Raw genomic sequence first — 15,180 nt, 5'->3', positions numbered from 1 at the left:
TGCTTGCTCCCTTGGCAATTAATGGACCATTACACAGTTTTACAATATTTATTGGCCTCACAACGGGGGGCATCTGCACTCTGGCTATATTTCCTATTGTTTCTAGGTAAACACTTCAGGACAAGAAAAAAAAAATGTCTTTAGAAAAGACAGACACATGCTGATTATTCTCAAAGGTTTGACAGTCTGAGACTTGGAATCTATTCTCCCGGCATGGGCTAGGTCACATGAAAAAAACTGGCCTTCTGAACTTTTCTACAACTATAATGATGGGATTTCTCATAATAATAATCCTGTTTGTCTTTTTCCAATGCATTTTCAAGATAGTCTTTAAGAGGGCAACCGAAGTGTGATGACTAAATGATGATTCTATATTAGAAGAATCTAGAAGGTTGTGTTCAACCTTCATACCCTAGGATGACAAATCCTTATATGGCTGCCCAGCCTGGTCCATAAGTATTGTTACCACACTGCATGCCCAATGCTCTTCATAGTTAATTTTTGTTAAACAGCACACATAGGAACATATGGTAGAAAGCAGTATTTCCGTGGGATTTCTCAGCAATATCACAGAAATACTAAGGATTCGGCCCCCGACTATTGTTCAAGTTACTCATCTATTAGGAAATACCAGAGCATCAGGGCAATTTTTTAAAAGATAAAAATGTTTCAACAGCAGAATTATTCTTGGATTAGGGATGGTAATCCACCATGAACTATTTCATTAATTTGATAGAAAAATGTTTTGAGTTTTTATTAGAAAAGCAATAAAACTGATCTAAATACATGTTTAGCATTTAAAAAGCAAAATTAAGAGACCAGGACTAGGCAAGTGATAAGAAATACACTGAGCTAATCATCTTTTGAAAATCAAAACATTTATGTACGATTCTGTTAGTGTGCACAAAAAGCAAATTTATTTTAGGATGTATACCAAGGGAACATTTTGTATGCCTGCTATCCTGGTGTTAAGGCACGTAAGCCCAGCAATATTCACAGCCTTGATCTTGACAGAGTCTGCCTCTTAGTAGCATGTCTCCTGAAACGTTCATTCTAGAAGTTGGAAATTATAAAGTGAAGTTTTTCAAAGCTTAGAGCATCAAAAATGCCATTTAATTTACTTTACACACATAGGTTATTCCAAAAGGTTTGAGGTGGTGGGAGAGGAATATACAGAGTAACACTAGCCAGAAATAATCCCATAAAAAAAAATACTGATGAGCAGACACGAAACTTGAACTTTTTTACTTGAAAAGTTCACGTAACAAGGAATGGAATAAATAAAAGATTATACCTCTACCTTAAAATTTAGAAAAGCCGAGTTTCCTACAGTTAGAGGGGTAAAACTACCAACACCTTTAAAAAATGCTTTTGCTAAAATTCAAAAACATCCTTCTCAAAAAGAAGCTGTAAAAACCAGAAGCCGGGGGGTAATGTTTAAAATTAAGTAGTGTTCACCCAATCCAGAGATTTGTAGATGAATGTCAAATATGAATTATGATCCAGAGAATAGCATTTTTCTTCTATTTGTTTAATGGGAACCATTACAAGCAGAACTGTCCAAAAGGTTATTCCAAAGAAAAATAGGTTCTAAAGTGAAACCTAAAAAGCATTTCAGTAACCAAATATCTGAGAGAAGCTTGAGGATCTGATATAAGAAACGTGTGCGGGGGTGCCCGGGTGGCTCAGTCGGTTGAGCATCCGACTTCAGCTCAGGTCATGATCTCGCGGTTCGTGAGTTCAAGCCCTGCATCAGGCTGGAGCCTGGAGCCTGCTTCAGATTCTGTGTCTCTCTCCTTCTCTCTCTGCACCATCCCCACTCATGCTCTGTCTCTCTCTGTCTTAAAAATAAATAAATAATTAAAAAAAAAAAAGAAACGTGTGCAGAAGGCTGACCCATTTCCATGCGTTCTTGCAGCTTCTGTCTTCATTGAGAAGAAATCCTCCAACTCTTCCTAAATTCTCCAGGCAGTGGACCCTACTAGAAGATTAAGGAATTCTTTATTGCTCTTGAGTAGTTCTTAACCTTGAATATACATTTTAATCACCTGGGAAGGTCTTTTTTATTTTTGAATACCAATGCTCAGGCCCTATCCCAGATCGAGGAGATCAGAATCCCTGAGAACACAACGCAGGCATTTTTAAAGCTCCCAGAGGCTCTAATGTGCAGCCAGGGCTGAGACCCACTAAGTAACCTAGAAAAATGCTGAGGAAAGTCAAGGATGACCATGCTTACCGTGTGTTTGACCTTCAGCTGTGAAAGAAAAAAAAATGTTCAGGGAGACGAGTTTTCTTTTTTGCTAATCCTAGGCAACCCCTCTCATTGAGCTTACCCTCTAGTGCAAGATGCTTAAATTCCTCCAGATAATGACACCTACCATGACTGAGCTCTTATCTGGTGCCAGGCACTGTGCTGAACACCACTCCCAACATTATCGATAATCCCCATTATCCTGCAACACAAGTATTAAGCCCATTTACCCGGGCAGCCATGAAGAAGGGGCTAAGGTGCCCCTATCATAGAGCATAAAGAAAGCGGAACCGGGACCTATGTATTTCAAAGTTACCCTTTTGCTTTCTTTTAATTGTATAGATTCGTGCTTTGAAAGGTAATCTAATCACATTTCACAGGTTTCAAAAGTAGAAAGGTTTATAAGGTATATAAAAAGCAAACCGCACTCATAATTTTTTCCTGTCACAACTGAAGTTTAAATACACAGAGGCTTCAGTCATCCTTGACTCCATCAATGAGCTTATCACCTAGCTACTCAATCCCTGTCCCTGGAGACAAACAGCAGTTTCTCATGTATTCTTCCAAGGATATTTAATGCATACATAAGCAAATATATGTATGTGAGTTTATGTGTGTGTACACACCATCTATTTGGATTCTTCCCCACCCCATTTTGAACGACACAGTTTTTTTTCATTTTAACAATATTTCTCAGAGACAATTCCACATCGACACATAAACATTTTACGATTCTTTTTTGTACTACATAGTATTCCATTGTATAGATTTGCCATCACTTTTTTAGTTAGGCTCTTATTGATAGGCATTAGATTGCTGCCAATTATTTTTGGTTATTAAAAAATTGGTATGAACAGCCTTGAGTAACATCATTTCATAATTAGAGATAATTATACCCACAGAATAAATTCTTAGATGTCAAAAGTCATGCTCTGTCCACTATTCCATGCTGCCTCAGGATTCTAAGAAATAACTCAGACTCACAATGATTCATATTTTAAATTACTTTATTTAAAAATTTTACTGAAGTACCCAAATTATGCTTTTTACTTTAACAAAAAATTAGAAATCATTTTTCAGAATATGCTCAAAAACCAAAATAGTCGGGAGACATGGTTTTACGCCAGAGAAAAATGACTTCAAAACCAGTGGCACAAGTATTGTGCTTGTTCTCACTTCCCTTTCAGAAGGTATCTGCTCCTGAGGACTCCGTGTCCCCCTGGACGTTGCTAACGCTCAGAGACTGAGAGCAGTCCTCCGGCTTCACCGAGGGCAGCGTCACAGACATCTTGGCAGGTGACGTCTGTGAAGTGAAAAGTGGGACTGTTTTACCACCTGTAAAAAAAGGAGAAACCCATTCAGCTAAATAAGCATGTCCTGAGCATTTATGTGTTTTAAACTTTCTTAAATAATACGGGGGGATCAAAACAAGGATTGCATATGAGGTCATTTCTTTTCTCAAGGAGCTCAGAACTTGTCCGAAATGAACCACACCTTCCTTCTTTCCGCTCCCACCCCTAGACAATTATAGACAACATTATAAAAGTATGTTACAATCTCAACTTTTATGCCCTCCCCCGCAACATTCATATGGTGAAATTTTAATGCCTGACGTGACTACACTATAGTCATAGTATTAGGAGGTGGGGGCTTGGGAGGTACTTAGATCATGAGGGTGCAGCCCTCACAAATGGGATTTATAAAAGAGAGCCTGTTAGCCCCTTCCACCATGAGAAGGCAATCACTATGAACCAGGAAGAGGCGACTTGATTTTGGACCCCTGGCCTCCAGAACTGTGAGAAATAAAATTTCTGTTGTTTATAAGCCACCTGGTTGGTAGTGTTTTGTTATGACAGCCAGAGTGGACTAAGACAGTACCCAAATGCCAAAAGACCAAGTAGGGTGAGAGCCTAGACCTACCCTCTTACTGACTGAGTAACCTTGGCAAAATGTTTCAGCACTCAGAATTTCAGTTCTCCTATGTTAATAGTACCGACCTTGCAGCGTGTAATGAGGATAGAATAGTCTCAGTAAAGAGCTTGACAACAGAGCTCGGCACTTAGTGAGTGCTCAAAAACTAAAAGTTACCAGCACCACTGGATGGTACTATTTAATATAGTACTATCACTACTATTACCATCAAGTAAACCACGAAGCCCAATTCAAAAACACACTGGAACAGCCCTAAAATAAGGGTTTGCTATTAAAGTTACAAAAAGAACGTGATTTTTTTTTTAAAGCCATGACGTGAACCATCTGAAAACCATCTGAAGTCAAAGGTTTCCAAGGCACTTCACTCTTTTTCCTACTCCTAAAAAATGGACACTCAACTCATGTCATTAATGCTCATTTCTGAGTGTCTAAGAGTGCTGTGCTATTAGCTAACAGAACTGATAGAAGGAAAGCAACGTCAAAAGAAGAAATAATAAAGTGATCATTCAAATATCATTGACATTTGACTTTGGAAAGCATTTTTCCCTGTAAAACAGACTTTTCTTCATTATCTCTACATTTAGCCAAATACAGAAGAAAGCTTCCACTCCGTGGATTGAGACTAGCGGGAGGCAATATAGAAGCTAGCTGGTGGCAGAAGAGACCCAGTCGGGGATGAAGAATTCATTAGTATGTTAAAAAAAAAAAACAATCCAGATTTGACTGTAAATGTCGTCTATCTGCCTATACCCTAATTCGCTTCTTTACGTTTAAAGCACACTGCCTAAGAATATGAAGAATGCCAACTTGGTATTATTTAAGACCACAAAGATCCTTGTTTCAAATTTTATGGCCTTACCATATATACCTAAGAATAATAAGTGTCTTAAAAACACATTATCTTTAACAATCTTAGAGAAATCTGTGAGCCAAGAGTCGTAGTCATTTTTCTAAAGCTCCTTTATATTTTTCACATAGTTTTCACAGTAGTAAAGTGGATTCTCTGTTACATTTTTATAGGGACCACAGTAAAAGTAGAGTTCTGGAGATTTCAATGATGACTCAATCACAGCTGTCCAAGAAAATTGGAATACTTGTAAAAGCCAAATCCCTTTCATTTTAGGAAGTCTTATAAAGGCTTTCAATATTATGCCATTCCTTTTTGTTACTTGTGTCGAATTCATTTTTTTTTTTTTAATAAAAGAGGGTAAGGTAATAAGACTTGGCATCATTATGGCAACATCATAAACTGTAATACCATAGTATAATCTTTTAAGAAGAAAACAATTTTGATGTCAACTTAAATAGAATAAATTTTTACATAAGAAAAGACTTTTTGAAATTTAGCTTTGTCGGGATATGATAAAAACTAAAATTAAGACACAATAAGAACCGCTTTTGAAAAAGATCAAAAGGGGCACCTGGGTGGCTCAATCGGTTGATCGTCTGACTCTTGGTTTTGGCTCAGGTCATGATCCCAAGGTTATGGGATTGAGCCCAGTGTCGGCCTCCATATTCAGTGTGCACAAAACCAAGAGAAGTATCTAAAATCAGAGCTTACTTCCTCAATAAAGTAAAAACTAACATAGAGCATAACTAAAGCCAAAAGCAAAATTAATTTTCAGCCCAATGTTCAATGTTATCTTCCCCCAATTAGTCAGAAAAAATCCATTCCTTTAGTTACTTGCATACCTGTCAAAAACCACACTGATACCAGATATTCTTCTTTTCTCTGTTATCTGATGTCACAAAACTGCTTTATATGTACCTTTATTTTCTATTATGTGCAGTAAATTACTGATTAAATTGCTCAATGATGTAACAAGAGCTATAACTATTTTTTTTTTCGGATCTTGAAGAAATTTACAAGTCTCAGAGAACATATTAAATTTGCAGCCACTACAAAGTTATGCTATTTTTCGTAGTTAATGCCTCATATTTACACAGCAATTCAAAATTTTACAAAGATCTTGTTCCCATCATCTTCTTTCATCCTGACAGCAATTCTGAGAGACAGACAGAGACATTAAAGTGGGTTTTTTCAAACCATACTCTCACTAGCTAAACATCTCTACTAGCCTACTGTATGTATGGAGCTGAGATGGTGCTGAGAGATTCACAGATGAAAAAGAAATAGTCCTCATCCTCAAGAAGCTCATAACCTAGGAGTGGCGACAGACATGTATAGTGATACTTAGTTTAAATGAAGTCGAAGTAGCAGTTGAAGTAGGATTTAAAAGAAAAAGGAAAAGAGAACAAAATTAAGTCCATGTAAAGTCAGCATGTTAAAGGAACTCTGTTCTGCTGTCCAAGTATTGATGGGATTGGAGGAATGGTGAGAGAGAAAGGCGGTAAAGGAAGGTCAGGGTCAAGTTCTGTAAATGATGATGAGTCACAAAAGATTCTGAACAGAGAAGTAAGATGACCAGATGCAGTTTAGAAAAGAGAATTCCAACAGCTGCGTGGAAAATAAGGAGGGAGGAGAGAGATCTATGGAAATGGTCCATGTAAAAACTGATACTTGCCAGTGGAAAGAGGTATTTTGGAGAGAGACTCAGAACTAATAAAGAATTGAGTATGGCTCTGCAGTTACAGGGTTAGTTGACTAAGGCAGGCAGTAAGAAGAACACAAACAAGCTTGAGGCTACGGTGGTATACAGAGGTGTGGAGATACTGGGATTAGTTATATACCTGATGAGTGTGGATGCCTGTAAGATGTGTGAATGCACTTTTCCAGCAGGCAACTGGAATCAAAGGTGCCAAAGACTGTAAGGCAGTTTTAGAGACAGAATTAGCAGTCATCTATATAGAAAAAATAACTAGAGTAATGAGAACAGTAATCACCTAGGAGAGAAAATAGAGAAGGGAAATGAAGACAAAACTATAAGGAAGGACAAAGAAAGGTGAAAGAAGAGAAAATAAAGAAAAACAAAAGGGAATGTCAGAGAGGTAAGTAGAAAGAGACCCAAGAATGAAGAGTCACACAAAGTAACAGATGGTTTTCAAAAAAAAAAAAAAAGTCTACTATAATTCATCTAATTAATTCATAACTGGCAGCGCTGAGGTAACTCATTGCTTTTTGTCCTGTATCAAGTATCTTCATTACCCAAAATATATAACTTTTAAAGGTGGTTAAAATAGGGGCGCCTGGGTGGCGCAGTCGGTTAAGCGTCCGACTTCACCCAGGTCACGATCTCGCGGTCCGTGAGTTCGAGCCCCGCGTCAGGCTCTGGGCTGATGGCTCAGAGCCTGGAGCCTGTTTCCGATTCTGTGTCTCCCTCTCTCTCTGCCCCTCCCCCGTTCATGCTCTGTCTCTCTCTGTCCCAAAAATAAATAAAAAACGTTGAAAAAAAAAAAAAAAAAAAAAATAAAGGTGGTTAAAATAAATCCCATTGATGTAATATGCAATGGGAGGGGCAGGCAAGGAGAGGAGCAGTGATGACATTTCAAGCTTTCAAGTCCCTTTATGATAGGTCAAGTCTGGGGCCCAAATGAGATCTACTGTCCAGTCACTTGGGAACTGTCCCATCCAAATTGTCAGTGTGAGGCTTCTGGAATAGGGCAGAGCTGGGCTCATCCATCTATCCAGTCAACAAATATCGACTGAGCACTGACTATGTGCCAGGGACCATTCCAGATTCTAGAGATTTCAGCAGTGAAGAAAACAAAAGCTCTGATCTCACTGCCACCACCTTCCAGCTGAGTGTAGGGCAAATGGCAAACAAGTAAGGAAATAAACATAGAACATGTCAGGAGGTGGTAAGTGCTATAAAGAAAAATAGGTGATGGCTAAGAGGGGTAGTGAGTGATAACAGACTCTGGGAAAGTTATGTAACTTCTGCAAACCCTAGTTTCCTCATCTTTTAAAGATAAGAGTACCTTCTTCAGGAGTGGGGGGTTTATGAGGATTAAATGAGATAATGCACACACAGTGTTCTGTATAGTGCTGGCACATAGAAAGCACTCAAAATGGATTAGCTCTTACTTTTACATAACTGAAAACAACTATCCTAAGAGGCAGTGGCCCTCAGGATGGAATGAAAAAGGCAATCTGCTTTAGAGGGGATTACAAATGTTTCAGTGAAATGCACTAAGAAAAAACCCCATAGCTCCAGAAGACCTCCAAATAGTTATGCTATTTCAACTCTAGTAATTGTGTGTTAGTCAATGAGTTGAGTCAATAAAATGCACCATTTTATCTAAAGTGTTTGTAAATGTGCATTTTGGAAAGACTTTTTGAAGTGTTCATTTACACAGGTTAAACAGTCATTTTGAACTTTAAAAGAGAACTTTTAGACGGGGAGCATTTTTAAAAATCGCTTTGATGACTGTTACCAGGCAAAAGCAGTAACCTTCATATCCAGTTATGGTCCTCACAGAATTTAATTTTTTTTAAAAGAAAAAAGACATCATATCTTAATAAATCATCATTAAATCAAACATAAATTTTCTACCTATATTAAATGTAGTTTGATGCTTTTAAAGTTTGACTTTAAAAATTTCCACAGTCATGTCGTTACTCTATGATGTAATTGTTTCAACAGCTGTTTTCAGAGTTTTTTTTTTTAAAGAGACTACTCCTTGATTCCATGTACGTCATTTAACTTGGCATACACTTAAGCTGGGATACCATTGAGTCAGACGGTGTATTTGAAGCTTCCTAAGACATATTTTAATATATCTTTTAGATGTTTGAAATTCAATTATTTTTGCTTTAATAATATTTAAAATTCATAAAGAAATTTTGTTTGATATTGGATTTCTAAGACTAAGGAACAGAAAAGTTAAAACTAATTTATTCTAAGTAATACAAGTAATAATACAGGATTTTTAAAAGTTATTTATTTATTTTGAGAGAGAGAGTGTGTGTGTGAGCACAAGTGGGGGAGGAACAGAGAGAGAGAGAGAGAGAGAGAGAGAGAGAGAATCCCAAATAGGCTCTGCACTGTTAGCGCAGATCCAGATGCAGAGTTCGAACTCATGAACCGTTGAGATCGTGACCTGAGCTGAAATCAAGAGTCAGACGCTCAACTGACTGAGCCACCCAGGCACCCCAATAATATAGAATTTATAATGCCCACTTAAGATTTTGCCTATGAAGTTGTGTTTTATGTGCAAAAGAAATTTTTGCCTATATGTTGTATGTTATATTTCTAAAAAATATGCCTAATGCTGTAAAAGCTTTTTGGGTTTAGATAATGCATTTCATCAGCAGGTTTCAGATTCTGACTCTAATCCTCAAACATTTGGTAATCCATTATTCTATCTGTGTCACTTGTATACTGAGAGGAATCCAAACAAAGCATTCTCTCCTAACACATGAAACAAGCAGAGAAAGAAGGAAAAGTTTCTTTAACAGCTTTATAGAAGAAGAGTATAGATCTCAAACTCTTCATTCAGATTAAGTAACACACAAGGCACAAGTGATATATACGAATCTGTGGCATTCTTCTGTGATATGATGAATAGGTAGCTGAATGACTTTAAATTGTTTGGATTTGGGTTTTTCTACATGAAAACAAAGATTGGTTTCTTATAAACTACAAATTTAAAAGTAAAATTAAAAAGGAAACAAATGTAATCGTCTTTAATCCATGTACATAAAGGATCTTAAGCATGGATGAATGACCAGGATCTGCGAATGCCCTGAAAAATTATGAAGGTATTTTCACACAAGTACAGTCTGGGAGGGAAACAGATGGTCATAGCTTTCAGTGCCCCGCAAATATTTAAGAACCACCGACTTAAAGGATATTCCAGCCCCATGTGCAAGTGAATCACATTCTTTGAGCTGTTTTTCCAGCACTAGTGGTGAAATACAGGAATTCCTGTCCTGTTAATTGTGGATGCCTTATTCTCTCTGAAGATAATTTGGTAATTTGCACTTACCAAACTGCACTGTAATTATTTATGAGTCTGTCACTTGCTCTGAGTAATATACCCCTTAAGAGCATGGACTGGGACTTCTAGTCTTTGCTGTCTGACTAGGACAGTAGGTACACAGTAAGTATCTGTGGCCTTATCATCTCAATCGTTATTTGCTTGTGGGTCTGTTCCTGTTGAACATGTGCTTCAGCAGGACAGTGACTTTGTCTTATTTACCTCCGCATTCTACAAAGCTTTAGCATAATGGTAAGCACACAGCGGGCCTTGCAATGATTGCTGAACCAAACTGATCGGCTTCCACCTCAGCAGTCTGTGGTTTCTCCTTAACAGCTTGCTTACGTTCGCAGAGACCAGATCCTGTCTTTAAAATCAGCCCTGAGTTCCAGCAATGCAGTTGCTTCCCAGCTGTCTGTGAAAATGTTACAGTATTTCAGCTGTATTTTATTGAGCTCTTGAAGCATTTTTCCTGTCCACCCTGGGCTCATCTACTCTCCCTTTAATTCCTTGTTTAAGCAGCTGCTAAACTATCCTGCTGTATTCAATTCTCCTCACATACTTACCCAGGCTCTACAGATTTTGCAGCACCATAGCTTCGGTGCTTGAGAACAAATACTACGAGTCTATATGAAGAAGGTGCCTGGTCATTTGATGTGAAGTACAGTATGTGATATTTTATTTACCTGTGCTTTCCAGAATTCGTCCCTGTTCAACACTTCTTGTCTTACTTTCATGTTTAAAAGGGTGATTTAAAATGCTGCCCTCGTCTCCTTCCAAAATCTGTTCTAGACATAGAAATCCTATTGCATGTTTTACACTTACTATTGCTTCTGTTTTTAAAATGAATTGACAAATGCTTATTTTGAAATGTATAATTTAGGATACAGATAAAGCAGTTCCTATAGGAAGAATAAATGTATTGGCACCTGTAAAAACAACTCCAATTCTTTTTCCTCTAAAAAGCAATAGTTAATGTGAAAGGTTTGTTTCTTCTTATGCCAGGTTCCAGCTGCTTCACTTTGTTTAAAACTGACTCCAAAGTTTAAACACTGTCCTGTCCCAACAAATAACCTCCCCCAGATGGAATTATCTTGAGTACTATCCTTAGTGCTCTGAATACCACACCTGCAGCCTTTTAATTCAACATTTTATAAACTTTCCAAAGGGAAATGAAACATTTTTTTCTGTCCCTTAACTTATGCTTTTTGCAGGGTTGAGTTTAGCACAGGGAGTTCTATTACCGGGGGTGAGTTTACAGATATTTGAGAAGAATCTAAAAAGGTGTAATTAGTATCTCAACTGTGCTGATTATTATGAAAGAAAGCATAAGAAAATGGAAAATCTGAAGAGCTCCAAGTTCAACAACTTTTAATGTAAAAATCTTACCTGTAAATACAGATGCGAGGTACAGATTGGGCTCAATTTGTGTCCGATCCATATCACCTGATGAAGCTACATTGAAATTTTTTTCATAAGAAAATCCATTAGGCCTAGAAATAACTATGATTCCTTCCTCTTCACTAAAAAGAACACAAACTACATGCACTCCCACAGTTACTCTCATAAAACCAGGTAAATAGAAGCCTGATCTAATGGACTTAATATAAAAAAGGAAGTTAAATAGCTGAATTTTAATCATTACCAATCAAAAAAAACCCACTTTACCTAATGGATTATTATCTTTATGCATCAAAAACGAGGGAAAGGGGGAAACAAAAAATCACTAGAGAATTTGCAATTTGTATTAACTAAGAGAAACTCATGGACCATTTCTTCCAAGGTTAAAAGTTTTTGCAGATTCTCTTACTTAGGGATTTAATGGTTACAAAAAGAAGTTTAGAATCTCCCTTCACCTGGGCCAGTCTGGGGCATCCTGCCCAACACAATCTATGTGAAGCAGCCAGTAATGTTGTCAGAGAACAGAGAAGAGTAGTACACTGGTACACCAAGGCCGAATTTTAATATCAAAATGAAGTAGGCTGGGGAAAAACTATGGCTAGGGAATTATGAAGTCAACTTAAATAACTGAAGAAAGAAACCTGTAGCACATGTGGTTCTCTAGCCCACAAGGCACCCTGGGCACCAAGGGCTTGTGCCCGTGTTAATGGCATGCTGTGAACCTGTGCTCTGCAACACAGTCAATCAATAACTATCGATATTCGTTATTTCAAACAGATCTTTAGGGCAGAATGATTTGGAAAAAATTGAAAGATGGTATAATCAGTATTTTCTGGTTTTCTCTAAAAATCAGCATCTCTCAAGTTTCCTTTACTTCACAAAAATTTCAGTGGTTTTGGAAAAAGATATTTAAATGAACATTATTTTAAGCAATGCATCATTGATTAAAGCAAGCAATAGATTCTCACTGGTGACAAACATTCATGTTAGCTATTGTAATCATCCTGTTGGAAATCTAAAAATTAAGTATGTCAAAAAATTAAATGTAATACAGATGAATGAAGAAAAAAAGCTTACAAAGAATGGTTTTAGAAGAAAATATAGTTTTTTTTTTAATATTTTTTTTTAACGTTTATTTATTTTTGAGACAGAGAGAGACACAGCATGAACGGGTGAGGGGCAGAGAGAGAGGGAAACACAGAATCAGAAGCAGGCTCCAGGCTCTGAGCCATCAGCCCAGAGCCCGACGCGGGGCACGAACTCGCAGACCGCGAGATCGTGACCTGAGCTGAAGTCGGACGCTTAACCGACTGAGCCACCCAGGCGCCCCAAAGAAGAAAATATAGTTTTATGAAGGTAAGATTGTGGGCAAATACAAGTTATCTGTTATATTGACAATCTGCAAATAGACCAAAATTAAACATCCAACTCTGATGTTGTTTTAAAATAATCTTTACATGTATTAAAGGTGCTTATTATGATGTTACTATATAAACACTGTCTATTTTCACTTCCTACTCTGCCTCTAAGTTTCTGAGAAAGAGGGAGAGGTTACTGCTTGGCCCCTTTACAGCTACCTTTCTGATTCTACACAGCACCTATAGTACAAAGGTGGCCACAATGGTACCAATCAGTCCCACCTCAGAGGCCCCTTCTGTTGAAGAACCACTTTTTTTTTTTTTTTTGTAGCAAGTAAAATTAAGTGGCAGCCTGCTCTGAAGTGATTGCTTCAAGGCCCAGAATTTAAACTTCTCTATTGTGTTATAGTAAGAAATAAGCAACGTCATCCCCTTTTATACCAAACAGAGCTGGGTAGAAACTAAGAAAAGAAAAAGGAAATCTACCATAGGTCTAGCTAGGATTCCATTAACATTTTTTTTTATGTGTCCATCATTATTATAGGAGGTGTTGTAAAAACCACAAGGAAGAGTAAGACAGTCTTAATCCTCTTTAACCATAAAGACAAAACTACAGAGTTGACAGTAGTGAGCAAATCTTCCAATTAATGCTCCTGTTCTACCTCAAGTATAAGGGATTTTAAAGACTAACAATTAATTGAGCTCTCTGCCTGTTAACATCATACCACTTCTAGCTGTTAATGTTTCCATTCTGTAACTCGAATTCTTCTATTCTTGGTAACTTCTCTTTGCCTCTTCTTGTTCTAGTGCCTTCTTTTTTTATTCTCTTTAAGAAAGTGCTATATATTGTACCTGGCTGGCTTTGGAGAAAGGAGCTGTGAAACCTCTTCTAAACAGCGATTTTCAACAGGATTGGGGTAGAGAGAAGGGAAAATATGAATCGCTTTTGGGGCTTTTTCTAATAAGGCCTCCCTTCCATTCTGATAGGTCCACCCTCCAAAGGAGGTGTTCTCCCTCAATGGGACTTGCCGCTGCAATGAAACACCTCGGAATTCTTAACAACCTAAATGTGAATTTTATACACTGCAAAGTCTTTGCAATAAAAAGGAGCATGTTTTCTAATATTCAGATTCTTTGCTTAACAAAAACATTTTCCTGAAACTTACAAAAACAACAGCTTATTTCTGCTTTATTAAAACAATGAATTTTAACTCAAAAAAGAATAACTATTTCATTACTCCAAACCAAAGCATACTTAAGTCATTTCTTTATATCCAACAAAGCAGCATTAGTAAAAACATCCAAATGGAAATAATATGCTAAATCTGTTATTATTTTTAAGATGTGCCTTCAGTAAGTCATTTCATAGGCTGAAGTGATTTACTGCAATGCTGGGATTTTCATAAAAGAAAAGAAAAAATAAATGGTTTCCCTCCATTATTCTTCCTTATTTTCCCTAAGATGCCTAATTCAGTCCTTTATGTATAGTTGTTCAAGAAATAGCCAGCCAACCAATGTTTCTGAAACCTTTATATCACATGGATATACTACTCTGTGATCTTTTAGAAGTCATTTTCTGGAAAAAAAAAAAAAAAAACGCCCATTTTATTCTATTCAGTCTACACTGTAGTATGAAAGATAAAAAAAAAAAAAGTTGCAAGTAATTGACAAGCAGACATGATATTCGAGAGTCAGCTGTAAGCCAGTAGGTAAGAGCACAAACCTGGAAGCTAAACTGCCTGAATGCAAATCACCGTACCAATGGGGGCTAGCTGTGACCCCTGGGAGAAATACCACCATTTGGTGGGATATTACCATTTTGTGCTTCAATTTCTTCTTCTATCTCATGGGTTTCTTATGATCATTAACACAGATTATATATGTAAATAACAGAGCAGTGCCGACATTTATTACTCAACAAATGGTACTTTTATTATTTTGTGGCTTGTGATTATTTCGAAATAGTTTGGGACAGGGAGATTTTTGTTAAAGAAAAAGCAACTTTGCTGCTCATATATTACAGCAGTAGAGCTGCAAGGGATCCCCGAGATCATCTTATCCTTGCTAAGATGGTAATCAAGATTCAGAAAGATTAACTGACAAATCAAGGTGACATATTAGTAAGAGGGACTGAGCCCAAAGCAAAACAGTTCTTTCATCACCTCCCAACTTTTTCATACTCTTCTACTAGGCTATGTCTTCAGATATTGAGACCTGTCAGAACAATCAGAAATTCTCTCTTCTACTTTTAAGAAAATTACCAAGGAAGGAAACATAGTATAATGTTTTAAGATTTAAGAGCACAGCCTTTGCTTTCAGAGTTGGACTGCATTTGATTCCCAGTTCTGTCATATATTA

The 15,180-nt window shown here is 37.2% G+C and overlaps 1 protein-coding gene across 9 annotated transcripts in view; it reads right to left on the bottom strand.

The window, feature by feature from the left end:
* Positions 1–3,240: 3,240 nt before the first annotated feature.
* Positions 3,241–15,180, bottom strand: part of KIAA0586 (KIAA0586 ortholog) — a 113,931-nt gene continuing 101,991 nt past the window's right edge. For 7 of the 9 annotated variants that reach the window (XM_058739169.1, XM_058739173.1, XM_058739168.1 and 4 more), the window contains 2 exons: positions 11,453–11,518; positions 3,241–3,586 (listed from right to left, as the gene is read on the bottom strand). In XM_058739169.1, the coding sequence (XP_058595152.1) occupies positions 3,530–3,586; positions 11,453–11,518 (123 nt within the window). In that variant the 3' untranslated portion in view covers positions 3,241–3,529. The remainder of the gene's footprint in view (positions 3,587–11,452; positions 11,519–15,180) is intronic. The other 2 variants (XM_058739171.1, XM_058739172.1) reach the window with 1 other exon arrangement.

This window comes from Neofelis nebulosa, chromosome 7 (genome assembly GCF_028018385.1).
Source record: "Neofelis nebulosa isolate mNeoNeb1 chromosome 7, mNeoNeb1.pri, whole genome shotgun sequence".
NCBI classification, from domain to species: domain Eukaryota; kingdom Metazoa; phylum Chordata; class Mammalia; order Carnivora; family Felidae; genus Neofelis; species Neofelis nebulosa.
The sequence above is the reverse complement of the archived record's forward strand: the minus strand, read 5'-3'. Positions and strand labels throughout refer to the sequence as shown.